The following is a 26,456-nucleotide window of genomic DNA, read 5'->3' on the forward strand; positions in this document are numbered from 1 at the left end:
ATCATGGACCTTATCATTATTTGATACACTAGAGGGATTCCTTATTTATTTATTTTCTGTCTTCCCCCTCTAGAATTTATTATCCCTCAAGGCAGGAATTTTCATCTTTTTATTGTTCTTGTTTTTCACGTTGTATGCCTAACTCTAGAACATTGCCTGGCAAATAACTGTCCCATGATACAAATTTGTTGAACTAATAGGTAAAAGTATCAGTACAATCTTGACAGGCAGAATACTTCTGTCTTTAAGGGCCTATATGTATAACAGAGAGTAAAGAAGCTATAAAACACCTTCACCCCAATGATTTTACTTGAAAATCATTAGTGCTTAAGGCTGGTCCTATTTGCTCTCTCCTGCTGAACCTAATTTTGTTAGGTTTTGGCCTTGCCACCCATCATGACCCACATCAAGAGATGACTGAAAATAGCTATGACCTTGGCTGACCCTAAATTATGCATATTCTTTGTTCTATAATCAGTGTCACTACTGGTGGTCCCTTCCAACTTAGTGCAAGTTGGTTCAGAGTTTCTTATCTGAGCTTTTGCTTGGATAAATGGCACTTAGCCTCACATTGCCTAACTCTGTCAATCTGACCAGCATCCATGCACTTACCCCTCTAAGAGGTAAACAGCATGGGCATCAAGGTTCTGAAAGCAATTCAGGGTAACCATGTTGGAGCAATGTTCCTGTTGCCAAAACTAAGAAAACGTTTGATTATAGAAATATTAAGTGCCACAGGAAACCCTAGGAAGATGGAGTTTAATCCTATACTGAAGCACATAAAAAGTCAGGTAATGCAAAAATGTTACATGCTGTTTGAACTTTTTGATGGTCCACAGGATTGTGTAGCTACAGGAGCTTTAAGAGGAGAAATAAATTTTTCCAGAGAGATTTTTAAATACAGAGAACAAACTGAGGGTTGATGGGTCGGGGCGGGGGGAGAAGAGAAAATGGGTGATGGGTATTGAGGAGGGCATGTCTTGGGATGAGTACTGGGTGTTATATGTAAGCGATGAATCATGGGAAGCTACCCTGAAGCTAACAGCACACTGTATACACTGTATGTTAGCTAACTCAACAATAAATTATATTAAAAATAAAATAAAATAAAAACCAAAAACCCCACAAAAAGCCAAAGGACTGTATCCTCACATATCTGTGAAAATATCAAGTTATAAAGCATAGGCATTTACTTCATTCATTGACTACACGTGATGCTGAACATAGCTACTATTTCTAACGCCATTGAAAAGAATACGTGTGGAGCATGACTCAGTTGTCTGAGAACATCGCTTTTGATTCTCAGCTGAATGTTTGGGACTCACCGCTTCCCAGTTGGGTAGAATCTTGAGCAAGAATGGCCATCCCAGGCACAGTAAGGGTCCCTGGCCAGGCAGCAGTCGGCACAGGCTGTACCATAGATGTGGCAGCGATGCAGAGACACTTGGGAAACCCCTTCATTGGAGCTCACATACAACTGTTGCTATTAGAGGAAAGATTATGATTTATTTCAGATGTGGACATTAAAGAGGACTTTTAGCAGGAACACGTTATAATATGTGTCTATACCAACTTAGATTCATTTTAAAATAGGCTAAAAATAAGAAGCGAAGTACAGAGGGTAGAAAGCCAAAATAAATAGAATTCTCCTATGTTAATATGCTTAGAACATTACCACTTTCCTGTTTAAAAAAAAAAAAAAAGCTCAGAGCCCTATGTAGAACGGTAATACATTTTAGACATTGGGATTTATTGTTCTCTCAGATGTGTGCTAATATATTACAGATTTAAATTATGATGTTTGCTTTCTTTTTTGAGTGCACAGGCAGCTTTCTTTTTCTTCAAATATGGGAACCCATCACCTTGTAAATTTGAAAAAGTCAAGTCTAAAATAAAGGGTATTTTTAAGTTTAAGGAAAACAGTACACAGTATTAGATAAAATTGAAGAAAAACATGTTTCACATGCCTTTGAAAATAACATATTACTCATTAGAGGAATTTTAAATTATTTAGAAGAATATCAGCATTTATATTTAGATATGTCTTAACTTTTCTGTATGACCCAGTGATCTGCAGCACCCTAAGTCATAAATAAAGATTTCACTCTCCTTCATTTGTACGATGTCAAGAGCTTCTTACGATGCTGCTCCAATTCTTTTATCTATGCATAAATTAGTTCTCAGGAGTTGAAAGATTAAGTTTCTGACACTTATTTTATAAAGAAGTGATATCGTATAATTCAAGCTAGAGAATCTCTAAGCTGGAACTTAAATATGCACATATATGCACATGTACACACACACACACACACAGACATCTATACATATTTCACATATACAACTTAAAATTTAAAATTTAAATTAACAGGGGCACCACTGATCCACTAGGTTCTGGAGCCACACTTCTGGGATTCAAATCCCAGTGCAACCACAAATACACTGTGAAACTTTTCTGAATCTCAGCTTCCTCTTTGATAAAGCCGGGATAATACAGTACCTATACCACACAGTTTTTTTAAAGAACTAAATGTAAGGGCTAACTCCATATAAAATCCTTAGAATAGTGTCTGACTCCTGATCTCTCAACGAATGTTAAATAACATAGTAGAATAAACTGCCAGTTAACTATCATCTTACAATTTTTTAATTCTAATTAATAATTTGAATAAAATCTCAGTGTACTGTTCAATAAAAAATATTTTATTCAGATCAATTAATTTTTTAGAAATTGGGCTGAAAATGATTGATCCCTACTTGAGACAATCAAACTATAGGAAAACAATAGCATATTTTGACAATAATAATTTCTCTAAGAACATTTCAAATAAGAATTTATTGAGTACAAATATAGTGAATACATCAGCTGCATCAAAATATTTTAAGGAAATTGGTTTATTTCAGGAAATAATATGGGTAGTTTTATTCTAGAAATTATCATTTGTATTAATCCAACTATTTTGTGATATATGGAATGCAAGAATAAACTAGGGAATAAGGAAGCATAAAATAGAAAATAATATAATCTGAGCACTAGGGAAGGTACTAAATTCATGGTATTTAAATGTGTATGAAATACCATCGATGATCTGTACTTCTTTCTCACTGAAAACTTAATGTAGTATTCAGTTGTGCAAATGAGTTCCCCAAAACTCAAATAATTACCATATCCTAAATCTAATGATTGAAAGAAACATTTTTAATTATCTGTAATATAAGATGTTGAAGACAGATGTAATACTCAGTCTTTCCTGTGTGCATACATGTGTTGCATACTGCAATTTAACGGAATGTATTGTGAACTATGAGGTACCAGCTGAATTTCAAGTTGTATTGTAACTTGTATTACTGTAATTGTATACTGAACTACTCTGCCACACAAATGGCTCTGTGTCCTTTTTGAATTTTATTCTGACACGTTCTCTTTTCATTAAGCTACTGTAAACAAAGGGCTTCCCTGCTGACTTCAAAGACAATTCTGACTTGGGATCAGCTCCCTAGGACATTGGGGAAAATGACGAATGGCTTCTTGTTACTTGGGAAAATGTTTGTTATGCACCACACAAACATTTTTACAGATGAGATCTTTAGCTCCATTGTACCCTATTTATTTTTCTTCATAAAACTGAGTCAAGTGAAAAGAGTACAAGACTGACTGTGGAATACTTCTTCCTCTGTATCAGACCAAATAAGGTAAAGAACAGTAACGTTATGTCATCATTTCTGCTAACACTTAAAATCTTTATTCCATATTCCAAGAAAAATAGATCTCAGACTCTTTAAACAGTTACCAAGACCTGCTTTACTTTAGGCAATTTATATAAATTAACTCATATGTGAGAAAAGCATTACCTTGTAGAGGCAGAAACTTGGGTCAGTGAAGTTTAATGATCTGTCCATAATTTATGGACAAGTTAGTATTCAAATGCATGTCAGTCCCACTCTGAAGCCTATTCCACTTTTGACTATATGACTCTGCCCCTTAGAACTTTCTTCAGAGAGAACACCTGTGCCTGGAGAAGTACGTGAGTCACACACGTAGAGATTGGGATAGGGCTTTTCCTTTTCATGGTCATTGTGCATTTGCATGTGCAGGCACGAATTAGAAGATTAAACATTCCCGACAATCACAGTCAAACATTTCTTCCTCTAAACCTGAATCCTTATATGGTTTAGATTTGAGACATTCAGATTTTTTAATGATATGTATAAACTCTAAAAAAAAAAATAGCACTTCCTTAGAAATAAGCATAAAAGAATGCATTGCACATTTCAAACATGTGATAGCAGCAGTGACTCAAAAGAGGATTGATTACTCATTCCAAGCCCCTGAGAATGTCTGTGATGTTATAGTAGCCCAAACATTATGCCGAGTTCTTCCTACAAAAAGATTACTTTTATTTTGGTTGGCTTCACACACTGTAATATTTGAGAATATAGGATATACAAAATGTTGGAATATCTTGCTGTATATATTTATATGTTCTCCTCTGATGGGCTTTTATACAAAATAGACCTATTTTGTCTTCCATTAATGGCTTGTAAATGATGTACAAAAATTAAAGGTGATTCTGTGGTATCCTGTAAATAGTATTAGTTATTTTTCTAATACTAAAATTAATATTTTACAGAATATATTTTTCATCATAGTAAAGGTTTATAACATGCAAATAAAATAAAAACGGGGTTGTTTTTACCTTTTTGGATGAAATTTTCAGTGTTGTTATAGGAGCATGATTCTGAAAATTAAAAAAAAAAAGGGGGGTCAGCTGTTAAAATAATTCTTTAAAAATATTTACATTAAAATGTTCTATTTTCCGTTAAAATTCAAGAAATCATCATTTCTCTATATATGCATGTATACTTTCAAAGTTTAGCAACACTTGTCTATAAACTACATTTCCTTTGCTGGTGATAAAGATGGGTTGTGACACATATCTATGCTTAAACTAAAAAAAAAGTAGCAATTATAACACATGATCAACACAGTCATTAGAAAAGGAATAAAAATTTGAGAAATTTGAAAGAATTGAAAAAATTACATCTTGGAATATTGAACCCAATGAATAAAACTTAGGCTTGAATGGGGTGGGTAAGATGCTGTGGAATGGTACCCCATGTTATTCCTCCACAGCAGAAGCACTATCTGCATAAGATACTACCTTGCACCTGCCAGAGGTTGCTTTGGAAGGATGTATTAGAACAAATCATGCTTATTAATTCTTCTGTTGCAAACAAAGAAATATTGTTAGAAAATGTCCTCTTGATAAATGTGAATTAGTGAAAGTACTTAAGAATTTTCTGAAATAGTAATCCTTTTTGAAAGTCACTCTATTCATAAACTTTATTCTTAAACAAAATATACTTCCTTTCAAAATTAGACTTGCAATAACCTGATAAATATCTGTGAAGTTTCATTTGAATAGCTCCAGTGAGAGCAAGCACTCAAAGTTAACTGTACCTACAATAATTCATTTCTAGAGGTATGTGTTCTTACACATGTTCAAAAGAGAAAATGGTAATATATCTAAACATTCATTTGCCACAGGTTTTGATCATTGTTTAGAAACACACACACACACACATACAAAACATATTGCAATTTATATAAGTTAAGTTTGAGAAAGCTGGATGTATTTTCAGGAAATATTCTGTACAGAGGATTAAAAGAAGAAATTATGGTTCTGCACTCTATAAAATAAACAAAGGGTCTGGTTTTTAAAAGTTACATTGTGTTTTCTGCAATATATCAGGGTGACACTTAGCTAAGGAGTTTGTTTCAGTTCAAATGCATTATTTCCTCAGGTGCTAATCACAGTATATCATACACACCCAGTTATTTTTACCTCAGATCAGAAAATATGACACAAATACCATGTTGAAGACAGTAAGTAACTTGTATTTGGTAACTGTGTCTCTGTTTAGCCATATCAATCACTGGCATAGGGTTCCATAAGAAAGCTCAACTTTTTTAGTCTTGACTGACTCTATTTTTCCACTGAGAGTTTATTCTTCATGATGATAACACCAGCATAACTTATATAACAGACCATAAGTAGTTAGCACATGATCAGAATGACTCACATTTCTTTAAGAGCTTTCCATAACTTATATGTTTGGGTTTGTGTCAAACTCAGTTAAAGTTTTCTGCTTATTAAAAACTGATATTTCAGAATTAAAAATGAAGCTCTGCAATAATAATAATTTTTGCTATCTTCAGGAAAATTCCAGAATAAAGTACTTTGCTATTTTGGCCAAGCCAAGTTGTCCTTATTGAATCGAATGAGGAAAACATATTTTATCTATAATGCAATTTTGGTTAATCTAGTGAAACGATCAATTCTTTTATAAAGCAAGGCGTAGAAAAAGCACTCGAAGGTACATAGTTAACATTTGGTAAGCACAACATTAATGCGCTAATTATGAAGAACCTTATGCCAAAGTGAGTCTAGCATTAAAAATTGTAAATTTAATAACATACTGGAAAAATTGCCAGAGTTCCTCAGATTTCATTTGATTATTTAAAAAAACGTTTTCCTTTAAATTTAAAATTTATTAGCATAACCCCAAAAAATGCATCTTGATCACTTACATGCTTATAAATTCAGTAATATATGTTCCCATATATTAATAAGTTAATATATTCTGAGTCTGCTCAACTAAGCAAAGCAACTTAACTGACCCAGCAATAGCCTGCTCATGGGAGTCTTACAGTGCTAATTGTACTGTTAAAGGCTGACTCTGGGGGCACCTGGGTGGCTCAGTCGGTTGAGCGTCCGACTTCAGCTCAGGTAATGATCTCACGTTCCGTGAGTTCGAGCCCCGCATTGGGCTCTGTGCTGACAGCTCAGAGCCTGGAGCCTGCTTCGGATTCTGTGTCTCCCTCTCTCTGACCCTCCACCGTTCATGCTCTGTCTCTCTCTGTCTCAAAAATAAATAAATATTAAAAAAAAAAATAAAGGCTGACTCTGGTCTTTTGATATCCATGGGCTTTTTTTTTTTTTTTTTGTCTCCCTTAATTGATTAATTTGGAAATAGTAGTCTGCAATAGGATTGATTCCATGGTAAAGTATCTTCGTAGTCCTAACAGATCCTCTGGCTGTGTTTTATCCATTTTTCCAAGTATTTATCAGATAAACCACTCGAACTTCAATGACTTTCATCTTAAGGAAGGAAGGGTGTGCAGAACACCACAAATCTGCTCTCTGGGATCACAGATACATAAAGAACAGGCACCTTTTTCTGAGCAGGTTATGTCTTTCAGGAATGAACTTCCTTCTGTGTGCCTTTTTATTGTTGTTGTATACTGTTTTTCTTTCTTCCTTTTTTTTTAAGCCCACATTTAAGAACAAAGAGAACAATAATGAAATCTCAAGTTCAGCAGAACATGAGTTTTGAGTGGTAAAGAGACAACATTTGTTTTATGTAACCAGAGTGACATCTGAATTGAAAGCAATAAAACAAGAGAAAGCAAAGTAGTTTTTCTTAAAATTCCTGGATAAAAAATTATGAGAAAGTTTATCTAACAATCAATAATGTAACGCATTTAAGTTTCAGCGGCTTGTGAAGCAAATGATAAAAGCCCTTTCACGGCAAATCTTTTAGACCTTGACCACAAAAGCCCATTTATAAAAATAATGATGACCAAAATTCTTGGAGTCGTGATAATCGCTGAAAAAAACTAATCTTTTAATGTTAAGATAACTTCAAATGTATAAAAAAAACACTTCAGTAAAATATTTGCTCTATATTTCTCACTTTATCTAGCGTTTCCTACCCTCAAAAATTTATGACATTTATTTGATCTTTTATCAAGTATTTTTTCCTCCCAAGTGGCCCTAAGATGAAATAATTCCATCCATCACGCATGTTCCGAGATTAACAAAAGAGATGTTCAAACCTTAAAGACTTCTAACTCCTCCAGAATGAGCTCACCCCTGGAAGAGCTATTAGCAGGAAGAACCACCACCTTCTGCACAGTGCCTCGATCTGAATCAAAGAAAAAGGAAAAAAAAAACAACCTCAATGCGATGTAGGAAAGAAAGACATTTAAACACAAACCCACTGGTTTAGAATTTAGAATATTATTTATGTAATTAATTAGTCATCAAGAAAACACCAAGTATATTCAACTATTACCATTTGCCGCATTCTAATTTTATTCCAAATTTCATGTTTATTTTATTTTATATTTTTTCAAACTTTGTATGTTTAAATTGAGGTAATATATAATTCAGACTGAACTAATAAGAACATCTTATATTTTGTACCTATTTGGTACAGTCAGAACTATGAGAGAAGAGAATGTCTGAATGTCTTATAAAGTCAAAAGTTCTGTTTCTGAACCAAGTGTGTATTCTTTAAATATTAATACATTATTGTAAGTTTGGCCCTTAAGAATATTAGTTAAACCTCCAAACCAACGTTATAAAGACACTCCCAGGTTTTCATTAACACTGCTACATAATGATTTGATTATCTGAGAAAAAAGATGAATTCACAAATGAATTTTTATAATTGTACTATAAGCACTAGCACTAGAAATTTACATTTGATCTGTGGCCACGAGAGATTTCAGACACAATAAAATGTTTAACTCGCAATTCAAAATAATTTTCAAAGCAGAAACATAAATGTCTTATCATCTCAGATGTGGACACCTATTTACAGAATAATTCTACTGTTTTCACACACATATACACACATGAGAGAATTTTTTGGATATTCTTAAAATTCAGGGGAAAATATGAAATTAGATGGTCCAAATAAACTGAAGCAAAAAAAAAAAATTTACTCATATTTCCAATGACATTGCCCCAATCTCATTTATTTGTCACTCAATAAATTGTCACTCAATTTATTTGAGTTACACCCAAATAAATGTAATACATACAGAAAATGTTATTTATGCCAATATTCTTAGTTAAATAGTTTCATATGTCACATAAGCATTTTATAGACATATAATTTTGCCACTCTACCAATCACATACATTTTAGGTTTAAAAGAAATTAGTTGAGATTCGGCAACGTGGGGTTAGAGCAAATTTGTGAATGAATGATATAGTAAAAATGTATTTCCTCACCAAAATATTATAATATTACAATACAATACAAAATATTACAATATTACAATAATTAACGAGCTGTATCATAAGCATCAAGTCATTAGTTTTAAGTATGAACATGTAACTGTGGGTGTATAATTTGTAAAGATATATTATGGTCAACAGATACTGGAATATTTAAAAATTCTGTTGAGAAATGTCAGTAAGAGTTCATTAAATTGAACTGTACAGGACTTTAATCATTTAGTGATGAATCCCATAATTCCCAAATCTCACATCTCAAAGTGGTCTGTATTCCACAGGCAAGAGTATCTCTGACATAAAAGATCACATTTCACATTGATAGTTTCTATCTTAACCTAAATTGAAAGATTCAAAATAATTCTTACTTTTTTAAAAGTAATCTCTACACCCAACGTGGGGCTCAAACTCATGACCCCAAGATCAAGAGTCAAATGCTCTACTGACTAAGCCAGCCAGGTGCCCCTCAAACAATTCTTAGTAAAAAATAAACTCTATTTTAAAATGTTACCAACTAAGGGGCGCCTGGGTGGCTCAGTGGGTTGAGTGACTGACTTTGGCTCAGGCCATGATCTCACGGTTTGTGAGTTCGAGCCCTGAGTCGGGCTCTGTGCTGATAGCTCAGAGCCTGGAGCCTGCTTCTGATTCTGTGTCTCCCTCTCTCTCTCTGCCCCTCCCCCACTCGTGTTCTATCTCAGAAGTAAATAAAGATTTAAAAAAATTAAATAAAATGTTACCAACTAAAAAATTAAGTACCATTAATTATAATAAAAATGTTTGTACAGAAGAACAAGACCTAGAGATTTTGCCAGACCAATCCCTGTGCCCTGTGAGGATACAAAGTATGAGCACCTGATTTTAGAAGTTCCAAACTCTAAATTTGATACCAATTGGTACTATTTTCTTGGAAGATCGGTAAATGTGTGTATAAATTTGAAGTGAAAAACATTGGGCGATGCTGTGCAGAGACAGGTCACAATTAAAATGGATGAGTATGGTTGCAGGTGTTCCCCAATTTCTATTAACAATTCATCACCAAGAGCCTTGGAAACTTCTAAGGGAATAGGATGTACCAAAAAACCTAAAATAAAAACTTTGAAATTGTAACAGCTAGGTCAGGATTTGTGTAGTATTGTGTGTGAGCACGTGTATGTGGGTGTATGAAGAATGAGAGTGTAAAACCATCTTTGTTTTAAATCATGTTATCATAGGCATTATATTTTCTTTTCTTTTCTTTTTTAAAGAGGTCACAACAGAGGTTTATGGTTCCTTGCTGCAGCTTGTAGCCATGCTTCATGACAGCAATGACCTCTTTCTTGAGCAGAGACAGAGCAGAAACTGTGTAACCATACTCTCAAATAAAACTTCATGAAAAAGAATCTTGATTACAGGGATTCCCAAAGATAAAACTATCAGCTCTGAAAAGAATTAAGTATTCTCAAATGAGACAACTGGCTCCTGTTTTTAACGTAACGTTTTAACTTACTATGTGAGCCATATTTCACACAAATCATCATTACTTTTGAAAGAATCCACAACAAATACGCACACACTTTATTCATGCCATTTATAAAATATTACCCAAAGAGCGGCTATAAAAATGGTTTAATAAAAAGATAAAGCAATACATGCTTTTGACTCCTTTGCAATAAAAGCTAGAGCATCACTTTTATTTATTGCTTGTCTTTCTATTTTAGTTATTTTTTTGTTGTGCTGGTAATGATGAGCAGATTCCCTTTTATTTTAAGGCCATTAAGATAAAAATATATTTTTCTAACAAATAAAACTGACTGTCAACTTGTCTGAAATTCTTGCAAAAAAATAAGCAAATTCAAAAATTGGTAACATTTGTATTTGAAAATCAAGTTCAAACAAAATCACAGAAATGCAAGATCTCCAGAGAGAAAGACATATTTATTGGATGCCCACTATGTGTCTGGCTCTATGATAAAAATATATTATTTAATTCTGACATTGAAGAAAATAAATATCCATTTTAGTTCCTTTACTTTTCCACCTTTAGGCATGTACTGGTACTTATGAGCTAGTATTTCTGCAGCGTTCTTCATTACACTGGTTCAACTTTCATCAGTACATCACAAATGAATATATCGGTTCTTACTAGAATTCCATATATTAAAGTTTTATATTCATAAATTAGAATAGTCATTCAAATGTGTGGATTCAAATATGAATAGAATAGCTTTAAATCTTTGTGGTGTTATTAATCATCATTATTAATTTAGGTTTCATGAGACCTTAAAGTTATGTAATTTGGGAAGCCTTCTTTTAAAATAATATAAAAATACAAAAAGAGTTGTTTGTGTCTTCCCCCAAACAATTACAAAGAGGAACTCTAAATTTTATGCTAAGTCCACCTCTAATAATTAGTTTAGCTTTCTAAAAAAAAAAAAAGAAAAGAAAATTGTCCATAAAATTGGACAATGCATTCCTTACATTGAAGAATCTCTATCTAATGAAATCTAATCTATAATATCTTATCAGTAGAATTTTATTGTCCAAGATCATCCTTCACAAGTCAGCAAAAGGTTGAAAATTTTCTTCTTCAGTTAAATCTACTGCTCTGTTTCTTTTATTGATTAGCCTTTATTCTACGGCTACCAAGAATGCATTCAATCTCTTTTTTACATCCCTCCACATTTATCTTTATAATTTCTTCTTCTGGTCTAAGCATGAGCACTCACTTCTGGTATACTTATCCAAATTCAAATCCAAATCTTATTGCTTGTCTTTCTCTGGGCACTGTACGATTGGCATTATCCTATTCAAAATGTGGTGCTCAGAATTTTACCTGATTATGTAGTTATTTTACCAAATGCCACACCTCACTGAAACTGGACTATTTAAAAGACACAGCAGTAGGGACACCTGGATGACTCAGTCAGTTAAGCATCTGACTCTTGATTTTTGAAGCTCATGATCTCACAGATCATGTGGTGGAGCCCCACATGGGGCTCTGTGCTGACAGCACTGAGCCTGCCTAGGATTGTGTCTCCCCCTCTCTCTGCCTCTCCCCTGTTCATGCTCTCTCTCTCAGAATAAACATTAAATGCACACACGCACACACGTGCACACACATACACACACACACAGTTCTAGTAGTTGATCAACAACTTAGGTGATTGGTCAGGATCTCTAGTACTTGCGGCCAGGGGAGAAAATATCCTAACTCTACACTATTTACAAGGTTCTACTCTGGATATCTTTATATTTCTGCCTTCATTACAAACTGCCTGATTCCCACTGTCTCTGGTTCAGATTCTGAAGACATACATCTAATTTGGTCCAATTTAATCTCGACTAAGGCACAACATATACTAGTATTTAGAGACCAATCAGTTGTCAACGCTTAAGTATCCTTTCATTCAGTTTTGACACCAGAGAAGAGCCAATACACAGGTAATTGCCAACGGCTACTCCCTAAGTAGAACCATGTTAATGGGATAGTTACTCTCAAAATGCAGTCATGGTAGATGTCTATAGCTTTTTTTTCAAGACATACAAATCCTTCAGTTTCCCATATAGAAAACACTTTTGAGGTCAATAACTAAGTTGACTTGGGTTATCCGCCACCCATTTTCACTCACTGATTTAACACAAAATTACTGAGTGCCTTCAGCGTGTCAGGCGCCATATCCAGTATGGATGCAAAAATAAATAGGCAGAGCACTCAACAGTTTATGGTCTAGAATTTATGGTTTTTTAAGTAGTAAGTGTGTTCCCATTAAAATGTTAGTCACTGAAAGATACACATTCCAGAATATCCATAAAACTTCCAATTACTTATGTCTACATAAAGCCATCTCTGTACCTTTTAGTTTGAAGATGATAATATAGTCATCAAATGTCTGCTTTCTGAGGGTAGTGAGAATGGCATTCCTTGAATATACTCAAAACATAAATCCTTTCTATTGTTCTATAGAATTTGAGGTATTGCTTTTATTTCCTTGGGGTAAGCTCCATACCTATCATACATTTACAGTGAAGCCGAGTATACTTTTTCCCTTAAGCCTCAGTTTGCTTGTGTGTAAATATAAATAATAATTATACCTTTGTAATGGATATCTAAGGCCTACCCTCAATCACTTCCCTTTCTTTTGATAATAACACCCTGAAACATCTTTTGAAAACACGTCTCTCATTCTCAATCTATACAGTTAAGGAATGGTGTGTGTATCTCTCGTCCAGCTCCAGGGAGATGCCATGACTTAGGCCTGTCCAATAAGAGTATTCCTTTACCCTGGTGATTCATGAAGGAGTGGGCACAGAAACAAGTCAGGGCCCAGCCTTCCCTGGGAATTAGAGATTTGTGAGCCTCCTTCTTTGTGAGATCAGGGCTATTAAAGACTTGTAAATCTGGAGGAGCAGGGCCATCCTTCTGACCACATGCAGGGACTCCATGTGAGAACGAACAATACAGAGGAAAGTAGAATTGAAAGAGGGAGAGATAAATTCCTGAAAACATCATTTAAGCACAAATTCAGTTATGTCTGAGGTTGCCTTCTGCACTTCTCAGTTGAACATACACACACACACAGACACAAACACACATACAACACATTAATGTTTTAAACTAGATTAAGAAAGATATAAGGTCAGTTTCAGTTAAAAGAGTGCTGACTAATAAAAACTAAATGAATAATACATGGAAATTGCTTAGCATGATGTCTGCTACATAGTATGCCCTCAATAAGTACAAGTTATTTTTTATTTATAGTTCAATCTCTTACTAAATTTTTGACATTATTGGAGTCAACATTTTTTTTTCTAAGCCCCAATTTTCTCATCTGTGAGATACAGATAATAGTCATACCTTGAATATATTGAAGCATTGTGATGTGAATCAAGCAGGACAAGTTTTATAAGTGATTTGCATGATATAAACCTATATACAAAGATAACATAGTAGACTCACCAATCCACATTAGTAATTTTAATTTTCTTTTGTTTCACTGAATCCTTAAAGAAAATTCCCCAGAAAAGCTTCTTTCCTGCTATATATACATTTTATACCATCTAGGATTTTTTTTTTCTTTCTAATACAAGGAATCATAGCAATATTACTCCTAAACCTTTCCACTATCTGCAGACAAAAGAACAGCTTGCATTTATAGCATAGTAAACGTTGGCTGTCTCAAACAAGTGATCAAACATAGCTCATCACCCAGCAGGTCATTTGAATAGTCCTCTGTCTATCTATCAGCAGAGTCTCATTTAAAATATAATCCTGAGGGTGTTTCACTGGAAATGGCCGTGCCAAACTGTCTGCTTGCCACTGGTCACCTGGGGATCTGGGAGAACACTGCCTCCTTAATCAGATCTAGTCAGACCCCTTCCCCCAATTGCTAATCTGTCAAAATAATCTAGTCAGGGCTGGCTTCCTGGCTGTAAGACCTGTTCAGTCCCTCAAAGTCTTGCAGTCAGAGACCTGTACTTGGTTTAATGCTTTGCTGTCACCTCCTTGAACTTCTTAATAATTTTAAACAAGTGACTCTGATTCTTCAATTTACACCAGGCTCTGCAAATTATGTAGCCAATCTGATTCTAGGTTTTGGTAATTAATGTACCTGCTAAGGAGTGGCCTTATTCAATTTAGTTAAGAAACACACAAATTCCGAAGGCATATACTCAAGACTTTCTTCTTTTTCCTCTATATTCACCGTGGTGCCTCTAGATGTCGGCCCAAGCAGCTCTACATATGATTTCAGAGCCAATTATTGCAAGTAAATCAGTGGTAGTATTTATTATTAAAATTAGTATTATAAAAGATAAAATCAGTATATTTGTTAAATGGCAATTCTTCCTTTATCATAATTTTTGAAGCATTTGTTTATTAAAATAAAGAAACAACTGAAGCTCCCCCAAACCTGCAATAACTGTGTGTGACGAATGAAAGCTTTATATATAAATGAGGGCAAATGACTAGACATCCTACCTTGTAAGTTTCTATAATTAGATCTTACCAGTTGGTTGATTTCTTTCATGTTAGTTGGAATATGTATTCATAATAGATTTTTTCTGTTATGTTATCAAACTGCTACATTCTTTTAATGGTTTTATCAAATATACTTTTAAAAAGTGGCAATTCTATTCATGAATGTTCTCCTCTTACCAAAAGAAAAGAAAAGAAAGAAAAGAAAAGAAAAAGGGAAAAAGAAAAGAAACTTCTGAACTAGGTCATTTAGCACAATTTCTCACACTTAGAGCTTTTCACACCCAATGTGAAAAGGTAATTTAAATGCTGTGATATTGACAACCTTCAGCAACAGTCCTTAGGGCAGTTAGAATCTCACTGGGTCATCAAAGGCATCTTAATATCTCTATTTGAGGGGAGGCCCTTGGAAAGGCAGTATCAACAAATGCTATCTATTCAGCATCTCCTAAAGTGCAATAGTGTAAAAAGTTTGTAGGGTAAAGTAAATTTGGATAGTACTGGGTTAACCTAAGTTAAAGAGGTTTCTTTGCTGTTTGCTGAAGAACCTTTCAGAACTGTTAAAATATTTTTCTGCAGTGTAAAGAAAATACAGAATTCAGTGACTTTCAAGTGTATTTGCTGACACCATTAATGTCATCTCACTCCTAAGAAACTACCATTCAGGTTTAGAGACCATATTCTGTTGAACAAATAGTTTCTCAAAAGGTGGTGTTCACACTATCTCACTCAAAATCACCTAGGGAGTCTCCTAGAAAATTTGGGTGTTGTTTCCTATGTCAGATCACAGACTTATTATAATTTTTAGAAGTGTTAATTTTAAACAAACTTTACAGAAGAAATACATATCTGCTCAAACATTTGCAAATCACAGAATATGAACAATACAATTCCTTGTACGCTATTTTGTTTCTTGGCAGTTGTATTTGTCAAAAAAAGAGACTACTAAATTAGTTTTTTATACATATGTTAATTTTTAATTTTCTTTCTGCTTCAGTTTAGCTTAAAAACATATTTTCTGTTAATAAATAAAATTAATTACTGAATTGGAATGTACTAAAATACTTTGGGAGAGTCTCCAAGCAAATTATAATAAAAAGTTTTAGACATTTTGAAAATTATATTATATAATTATGAAGATATATGTGATTTGTATATAAAGTATATATATGAAAAAGTACATATATTTTTTAAAGTTTGTATATATGAAGTTACAAAAATACCCATTTAATCTGCAAATCTTAAAATAATGATAAAACCTAGGGTTGGCATGGATATAAGAAAATAGTTGTTTCAAACACTTGGTAGAAATACATTCCAAAACATCTTTCTGGAGGGCAATATGGCAGCTGGCCATGATGAAGTAACCGATACTGGAATAGCCTTCCTGCAGTAAACAACTATGAAACTGACAAACTAAATGAGGTAATTCTTTCTAAGTAATGGATAGTAGATAGCACATGACTAAAAGAAGAAAAACTCACAAGATAATCTTCACAAGATAATCATCACCTCACTTTCTGCCTAGGAAAAATTTCCCAACAGAGATTCAAAGAGTTGCTGTCCAGGTAGTAGTGCATGGTGGTCCCACTGACAGGAGGAGGCAGGATGTAAGAAATTGGGGCAACAGAAGCAAAGTAATTCTGTGGCACGTGGTATCAGACAGACAAAGCTGTGCAGAAATGGGGTTCCAGAAGTCCATGTGGAAATTCCCTATGATTTTTTTGCTGATACCTGGAATACATGTTTGCAGGATAGGACCTCCCAGGGCTTAACAGTTTGCAGCTGCTATGCAGACACCAGAACAGATAAACTATAGTTTCAGGAATTCTGGGAGGAGCAATCCTAGGTGAAGTGGGAGCTCTGGCCCTACCAGAGTACACAGATCTCACTAACACCTTCTTAAAACTGCTGGCATCCAACTAACATGAAAAGCCTGAGCCTATGAGAGTAAGTGCCACATTTTAGAGTAAGACCTAAGTTTAGGGCTATCCGAACAAAACTTGTAACCAAGACCTGATAAGACATATAAGGGAGATGGTTTGGAATTTGAGCCCTGCTAAATTAGAGTGACTTACCTTGAGCACAAGATAGTTAACAAAGAGTAAAACAAGTCTAAACCCATTCTAGCTGACTGTCTGCCAGAACAAGAATTAATACTTTTCCCCTGAAGACAGAACCTAAGGCCAAAATATTACCTGTAATGTCCAGTATTCAACAACAATGAGAATCATTATACATGGAGATAGAGAGAGAAAGAGAGAGAGAGAGAGAGTATGTGTGTTTAGCAGAGAAATGTGTGGTCAATAGGCAAGAAGAAAAAGAAATTAAAATTATCCAGGTGTTAAACTTAGCAAACTTAGCAAATCCAGGTGTCACTTGCTAAATTTATAGTCTAACTCCATAGACTTAGTAGCAGACTGGAGTTGAAAGAATAAAGAGGGGCACCTGGGTGGCTCAGTGGGTTAAGCATCTAACTTTAGCTCAGGTCATGATCTCATGGTTCTTGAGTTTGAGATCCACATGAGGCTCTGTGCTGTCAAAACAGAGCCTGCTTCAGATACTGTGTCCCCCTCTCTGCCCCTCCCCCACTTGCGCTGTCTCTCTCAAAATAAATAAACTTAAAAAAAAAAAAGGAAGAGTCAATGACTTGAAGCCATATCAGTAGAAATTATCCACTTGCAAGAACACAGAAAAAAAAATGAGTGAATAAAGTGAACAGTCTTTTGGGCATATGTGACATATTAAACCTTCTAATATACGTACAATTAGAGCTCTGAACAGACAGTAGGGAGAGATTGGGAAGAAAAAATATGTGAAGAAATAATGGCTGAAAACTTTCCAAATTTGATGAAAAATATTATGTTGTACATCTAGAAATGCAGTGAGACTCAAGCTGAATACAGCCCAAGTTGAATAGAGCCACCCCTAGGCACATTATATTTAAACTGTTGACACCAAAAGCTATAGAAAAAAACTTGGAGGAAAAAAAAAAGAAAAACAGAAGAAAGACATCATGTCATGAGAACAAGGGATATCGTTATTGATGACATTTTATTAGAAATAATGGAGGCCAGAAGATAATGGGATGACTTTTTTAAATGGTGAAAAAAAAAGTTAACGCAGAATTCTATATCCAGTGAAAATATTCTTTAAAAATGAAGATGAACTCGATCATTCTTTCGATAAATAAAATCTGGGAAAAGCTGTTGCCTGCAGATCTCGTGCACTTGTGAAGAGATGCTGAAGAATGTGTTTTAGTCAAAAGGGAAATAATACAAAATGGGAACTCGGGTTTACAGGAAGAACAAAGAGAACCAGATATGACCTTCTTTCTATCAGAGCTGATTGAGTTGCAAATATCTTTGCAAACTTCTGCAGCCATTTGTAAGTAGGACAATGGTTGACATAAGGACAAAGCTGATTCCTGCTCCCTGCTAAGGAGAACAGAGCCCAAAACTCCAAAGAAAGAAGCTAGAGCCCTAGTGAAACCACATCTAAAGCCATTCTACCATTGTTTTTCAGATTTGTGAACCAATAAATCTTTACTAAAAAAGCAAGCAGGATTTCTTAGAATCTCAAGTGCCAGTAAAATAAAATCTCCCCTTCCCCCCAAAAGAGCCAAGCAGAGCCATTTGTGATATCTTACAGAGTGAAAATATAATCAGCATTTATAGTATAATAATTCTATATCAGTAGATTACACTCCATTTTTAATGTAGGCCCGTTATCTTTTTTTTTTCAGTTCTATCCTTCTTTTTTTTTCAATATATGAAATTTATTGTCAAATTGGTTTCCATACAACACCCAGTGCTCATCCCAAAAGGTGCCCTCCTCAATACCCATCACCCACCCTCCCCTCCCTCCCACCCCCCATCAACCCTCAGTTTGCTCTCAGTTTTTAAGAGTCTCTTATGCTTTGGCTCTCTTCCACTCTAAACTCTTTTTTTTTTCCTTCCCCTCCCCCATGGGTTTCTGTTAAGTTTCTCAGGGTACACATAAGAGTGAAAACATATGGTATCTGTCTTTCTCTGTATGGCTTATTCCATCCACGTTGCTACAAAGGTAGGCCCGTTATCTTTTTTCTGCAAGTCTAATTTTCAAAAGTTTTTTGTTTTGTTTTGTTTTGTTTTGTTTTGTTTGTTTTAAATTCCTTTGGTGTTAAAATCTGTACTGATTTGAACTAATTTGATCACAAAATCTGACCTGCACTTCCGGCTATTTATGTTTTTTTATTTATTGCATTTGGTTTCAAGATTTCTATGTCTCAATGCAGAAATAGTACTATGTACTTTATGGGGTGTGGTCCAAGGTTCTGCAAGCCATTTTACCTAATATATATACACAATCACCTTTTTTTCTTAAAGTTTATTTTATTTTGGGGGGGGGGGAGAGAGAAGAGAGAAAGAATGAATAGGGGAGAGAGAGAGGAGAGAGAGAATCCCAAGCAGGGATTCTGCACTGGTAGCACAGAGCCTGATGTGGGGCTCAAACTCACTAACTGTGAGATCATGACCTGAGCCAAAACCAAGAATCGGATGCTTAACTGACTGAGCCACCCAGGCACCTCCTCACCTTTTTCTATTCAAATACTTCTGAAGGCCAAAATATATTTGGTTTCAAATAGGAAATATAAATGAGGATGGCTTGTTCTTTCTTTTTTCCTTTTTTATTCATCAACTTGATTAAAAAATAAGCATGTGAAAATTGAGCAATTGAAAAATAATTTAAAAGCTATAATTAAGTAAAGCTATAGACTGAAATTATGTTCTAGTTATTACTAAAATGATAAAGTAGAATGTAAATATTCAAAAGCAGACCTACTGGAGCTACTCTAATTCAGGACACTGCTACTGAGATCACCTAATAGCATTTACACTGGAAGGGATACAACCAATTAGTGCTGTTCCCTCACAGGCTGACCACTGAGTCTCTCTGAGCCACTATGCTCTCTGATGGTTCTTTTCGCAGTTAGATCTCACCAGTAGGTAAACATTGTTCTTAACAGCCTAGTTAATGGCGGTTCCTACACCACTCCTGAAAAAGAAAATACACCTACATCCTCTAACCTACAATAGTGTCCTCTATATTCACTGTATCCATTCTGGTTTTACACTTCCAATTGGGATAAACTTTCTCTGTAAAATGTGGACAGACCTTACACCCCTGACAAGGCTGTGCACGATCAAAGGAGAGAGCCTATGTGAACCTTCCTTGTAAAGTCTATGGAGAATATAACCGATTTTACTCTCTGTGGTCTGAAATTTTCCTTCTTTATTCCCACTCTTTGTTACATAACATTATTTACTATTCTTATATATCAATGTTTTATTTTTATCTATTATTTCCAGACAAAAGAAATAAATGCCTCCTACACCGCCAGCCGATTCACCCAACATCTGCAGTTTCTCTCTCCTCTTTTTCTAAAATAGGGTACACAAATTTAAGTAATACTGAAAATAATTATACAGACATTACTGATTTCCTGTTTCCTCCCACAAGGATATTTACTCGATAAAACAAGAGGCATTTGTGTATTTTGTTCACTGCTATGCCTAGTGAGTAGAATAGTAGTATCAGGATTCATGATAGGAATTCAGAATATTTATGTATGTAGATACATACTTATATGTATTTATATTTTTAGATATATATGATTGATTTTTAATAAATATATATTATGTAGATACAAGTATACATGTACCTGCTGAATACTTACTAACATCTAGGGAGTACATTCAGGGTTTTACAGATATCATCTCATTCAATCTTTGAAATAAGTTCATAAAGTAGGTATAACTAAAAAAGTAAGCTTAGAGGTGTTACATAATTTGCAAAGGTCATAATACTGACAAGTAATAGAGGGCAGGATTTAAACCTATGTCCTCTGAAGTCAAAGTTATGTTCTCTAATTCTTAGTCTAGAATTCATCCAAGGATAACTTATTATACTTATTCTAACAAGCTGGTCTATATTTAACAAGGTTTGGGAAAAATCCCAACCAAAATTAGAATTGGCCACTATGATGAAGATCTCTGGAAATTTTAATTCGCCATTTCACGTTGCCATATGTAGATCTAGAATATCACAGGTAAGCACACACGTACTTATATCCATTACTGCTGTGTAAAAACTCAAGAGTTTTTTATTTAGATAAGTTAATTAAAAAGTAGTCTTCTGGAGAACAGTTGAACGAGAAATCTTAATGCCAACAATTTTATTAAATCAGCAATTCTATAAGAAATAATAAAATTTATAAATTTTATAATAGTTTATAACATAATATGCTTGTTTGTTCTGGTTCTGGAAGCTAATTTTCTCTGTGAGGATTAGAAAAAAATTAATTTAGCATGAGACTATGTGATAATTCATCTACATATGCATTATTACAGTTTCCTAGTGATACAACTAAAGAGCACTCAAATAGGGTCTCAGAAATCACTAAAATTAATGTTTTAGGGTGTTGTAAACTACTAAAACATATAGATCATATTTTAGTATCATCATTGCATTATATCATGAATAATTATTTCAATTTAATTTAAAATAAATAAACTTACTTTGAATAATGCAGATGTACATTCTCTGTAGGGTGTAACTAATCCTACACAGTATGCAACAACTAAATTTGCAAAGATTCAAAATTGGGGCTAACTCTTTCTATTTAACCTTCCAACATCCGGGGAAAGAATCACTCATCTGTGATTAATAAATTTTATGGTCACTAATTAACTTGTTTTCCTGCACCATTTTTATCATAAGATAGGCTGTTGGGTATTCGTTGTCAGAGCTTAAAGTGCATATTGGATGCTCCATGGCCTGGAGCATCTACCTATGTTTCTGGGTGCTTGGGTACAGAAAAGAGCTTTCCCTTCTTTATTTGGTCATCTCTCAACCTAGCATTTACTTGCCCTTGTTGACCTCCTCCTACTTCCTTCTGTTCACATCTCATTCTTTTCACTGGAATGGCAATCCCCCTCTCAAATCTTGCTGGTACAAAAGGAGACAGGGTAATGAGGAAAGGAGCATATTACAAGGTCACTCAGACACAGCTGTGCCACATCTGATGCTCTTGACCACTGCTTCTTTCCCACCTGTTGCTGTCTTTGATCCAGGAGACCATGATATTACTTCCTCCTCTTCTGTTACTTTCATAATTGCTCCTTCTCCATTTCTTTGGTAAATATTCTTTATTTTCGTACCCTTCAATGAGCACCCCAGAGTTAAATTTTTATCTGCACCGTCTCCTAGGGTGGCCTCAAGGATTGTCATGGATTCAGCTAACACCTACATCACTATTGACTTCCGTATCTATATCTCTAGCACAGCCCTCTCTGCTGAAGTGTATCTACAACAACACTCTCTGACTTATTCATCTGGATGATCCCCCAAATGTTTAACTCAATGTGGAGCAAGCATGTTTTTGAATTTAATTACTGCTCCTAATAGCTTCACACCCTAAGAAAGCCATTTAACCTCTCAAAGCTTCAGTTTACACAACTGCAAAATGAGGATACTGATTCTAACTCATAGGATCACTATGAGATTCTGTTAAGATAATGTATTTTGGTGATAAACTCAGTCTCTGATACATAACCAGGTCATAGGAAAGTGTATGTGTGCCATTCAAAAAGGAATTCATTACTCTCCAAATCTGCTTGCTGACTCTATATGCCCTTGAACAGTGAGTGAGACTTCTTTCCACCTATTGCCAAGCTACAAATCTACAAAACATTCTAAACACAGTGTTCACCCTTCCACCTTTCCCAAATCAATTTGTTATCATAAAGTCCTTACCTCTTCCAAAATATCTCTTGAACCCAGTAATCCCTCTCAACTTCCAACTTCTGACATCTGTCTTAATTTAGGCTCTCATCCTTTCTTTCCTATACTAAACAAAAGTCTCCTGACTGGCTTTCTTTTTCTGCCTGTAACGTATGCTCCACATCATTGCCGAAGTGATCTATCTAAAATGTATATAGGCAGTGGCTGAACCACTCCAAGGTGACCTCTGAGGAGTCATGCCTTTGTGTATCCTCTCCCGCAGAGTACAGGTGGAATGTGTGACTTGCTTCTAACTGACAGAATAATGCTAAGTTGATAGCATGCCAATTCCATGACTATGCCACAGTATATGGAACCCAATTTTGGCCAAATGAAGGCAGAGACTCTGTTAATTTTGAAGCAGCAAATAACCATGACTTGAATGACTGATAAAAAGATCCATGTGGCAGTGTGGCCTCATTTCTGTATCAAAATTAAAGAATTTAATTTTTTCAAACCTCATGTGAGTTGGGAAGACACCTTGAACTCCAGAAAGTGATGCAGCCTGGCTTACACTTTGCAGCTTTGTGACACCTTGAGCAGAGAGTCCAGCTAAGGATTCATCTACAAAAACTGAAATAACAAACGTGTGTAGTTTTAAGCCAGTAATCTTGTGATGATTTGATATGCAGCAATAGAAAACTTTCTCAAATGTATCAGGCTTGTATCAGGCAGCCACTTCCTTCCTGAACTCTACAGATCCTTACATTATAGATCTTAACACAATGCTGTCTATGAAGGGTTTACAGTGCTCTTTCCCTAGATGTTCCTTTGGCTAATTCTCTTATTTTTTTCAAGTCTTTACTCAACTCTAACCTCTCAATGAGACAAACTCGGACCACGAATCTCCTTTCCCCAGGTGTGTGTGTGTGTGTGTGTGTGTGTGTGTGTGTGTGTGTGTTTCATAGCAATGATCAACTTTAAACAGGTTATATAATTTGTTTATTGTGGTTAATTTTATTTCCAGTAGAATGTAAGCTCCACAAGGGCAGAGATCTTAGCCTCTTTGGTTCACTGGTACATAACAAGCACCTGTGAGAGTGCCTGCCACATAACAGGTGTCCAATAATATTTACTGAATTGGATTGAATTGTCTCCTCCACTGGCCTGAGCTCCTTCAAGGTAAGTGTTATTGCTATTTTTCCTTATATGTCATAAGCCTTGGCATGCAATAGACTCAATAAATTCTAATGAGTGAATAAATAATATCCTTGTGATGTATTACTATGTTGTTCTGTACTGGTTGAAAAGCAGCTATAGAACAAAACATATTATCATTTTGCATTAATCAGCAAAGGCTTGGACAGAGTTTTAAAACATCAGATTGATTATTTTTTTCAGGAATTCTTAAGGGAAACATCAAATAGATTTTATTTATTTATTTATTTATTTATTTGAGAGAGTGAATTGGGGAGAGGGGCAGGGGGTGAGAGAGAGAAGCATAAGCAGGCTCCATGCTCAGCGTGGAGCCCAATGTGGGGCTCAATCCCACAACCCTGAGATCATGACCTGAGCTGAAATCAAGAAGAGTGGGACACTCAACAGACTGAGAAACCCAGGGGCCCCTCAAATAGTTTTATTGTAGTCTTTCAACAAAGCTAGAATTCAAAACCAAGTTATAGTAGTTTCCTGTTGCTGCTATAACTAATTAGCACCAATTCTGATCTTAAAACAACACTATATTTATTACCTTATAGCTCTGTAGACTAGAAGTCTAACATGGGTCTCACTGGGCTAACATCAAGGTGTCAGGAAAATTGCATGCCTCTCTGGATAGTCTAAGGATAATCCACTTTCTTGCATTTTCAGCTTCTAGGGCTCATCCAAATTCCTTGGCACATGGACCCCCTTCCTCCACCTTCAAGGCCAGAAGGATCACATCTCTCTAACACGTCTTCCTTTGTCATATCTCCCCCCCTAATGATAGCCAGGAAAGGTCCTCTACTTTTGTGAAGTCATGTGATTAGATGGAGTACACCCAGACAATTCAGGAAAATCTCTTCATCTCAAGGTCTGAAACATTAATCCTATCTGCAAAGTCTCTTCTGCCACGTAAGGTAACATATGCACACATTCCAGATACTACGATGTAACCTTTGGGGGGCTATTAGTCTACCTGACACATCAGTGAAAGAGAAAAATAAGCATACAACTAAGTAAAACATATTTGACTTTAATACCACAGATTCACCTCAGAAAATCAAGTTTCACATCTTTTTGTTCCAATTTACACTATACTTCATATTCTAAAATGAAACACTTCCTTCCATTTTCTACAAAATTTGAATTTGTTGTTCAATAAACGACAACAACAACAACAACAACAACTTTAAAAGCTGACTTTCTACAGAAACCACCCCACAACTAAGAGCTAGCTATAGACCTCCTTTGGGTAATCACATAGAGAAGGCTTGGCCATGCTGAGTGTAAGGCTGTGAATTCTTCTCCCAGGGACAAAAGCTGCTAAAGCTGCCTCAGAGAAACTTGGCAGCACATCAAGAACAAAAAACGTAGTGTGGTTATCTCTTCTTAACACACAGATGAAAGATTTTAGATCGTCTTTAGCTAGAAAATGGACTTACATTCATATATGAGTAAAGAGTTAAATGAAGGCAACATACAGGGATGAGATTTGGCTGTAGTGGTTTTCAAGTCACCTAGGAAAACATCAGTGACTAAATGGTAAAAGAGTCAATGTTACAGAGCAAACCATCGGCATCTTTCCTGCTGAGAGACACTGTCTCTGTGTGTGATATTCTGAAATTCTCCAAATATATCAATTGAGTATGCACAACCCATTTTAATTAAGTAACAGAAGCATGCCAAAGAGATCTACATGTGTTTTGGTGAGTATGTAAGACATACTGAAGACAGATATAAGCCCCACTTAAAAAAATTGAAATGAACAAAGATTTTAGTGATACATCAAAAATTAAGGTGAAGACCTACTCCATTTTTGCAACCTCTCCTCTCCCCCCCCCAAAATATAACCTCCTTCATTCTTAAATATATGGTTACTTACATAAAAATATATCAGATTCACAGTTTACGCTTGATCTTAGCCAAAAGGCCAAGAAGTGATTCAGATTCACAGTTTAAATTCCAGCTGAGTTAATTCACACACAATTCCGGTCTGTTCCAAGTCTTCTGTCACCTCTTAAGATGTGTCTTGTTCACATGTAAGACTCGGTGACAATATGTGGATAGGCAAAAGTGAGTGATGTGCTCAAACAAAACAATGCTGATGCTAATGCTACATGTCAGCTCATGAATAGTATCATCTTGACATTTGTGGATGAAATATTAAATTCATTGTAAAATGAGAAAGAATAAGTTAAATTACCTGAACTTCATAAGTAAAACATAAATAATATAAAATGGTGTTGGCAAACGAGGTAGTAACTTGAAGAGAATAAATGCTCAGGATATGAAATCAGCCAGCAAGAGTTTAAATTTTAGTTGTATCATATACCAAATATCTATGTGATGTTAACTCACCTGAGCTTCCATCCAAACATGATGGAGGATAAGTACAGCTCATTCATTCATTCATTCATTCATTTATATCTATTGAGGGGCAACTTTGAGTGATGC

The 26,456-nt window shown here is 35.1% G+C and overlaps 1 protein-coding gene across 1 annotated transcript in view; it reads right to left on the bottom strand.

Annotated features, from left to right (window-relative positions):
• SEMA3C (semaphorin 3C) overlaps nt 1-26,456 on the bottom strand; it is a 176,351-nt gene that overhangs the window by 16,780 nt on the left and 133,115 nt on the right. The window contains exons 13-15 of the mRNA XM_047850415.1: nt 7,898-7,986; nt 4,695-4,736; nt 1,326-1,483 (exon numbers count right to left, since the gene is read on the bottom strand). Coding sequence (XP_047706371.1) covers nt 1,326-1,483; nt 4,695-4,736; nt 7,898-7,986 — 289 coding nt within the window. The remainder of the gene's footprint in view (nt 1-1,325; nt 1,484-4,694; nt 4,737-7,897; nt 7,987-26,456) is intronic.

The sequence above is a fragment of the Prionailurus viverrinus genome, chromosome A2 (assembly GCF_022837055.1).
Source record: "Prionailurus viverrinus isolate Anna chromosome A2, UM_Priviv_1.0, whole genome shotgun sequence".
NCBI lineage: Eukaryota > Metazoa > Chordata > Mammalia > Carnivora > Felidae > Prionailurus > Prionailurus viverrinus.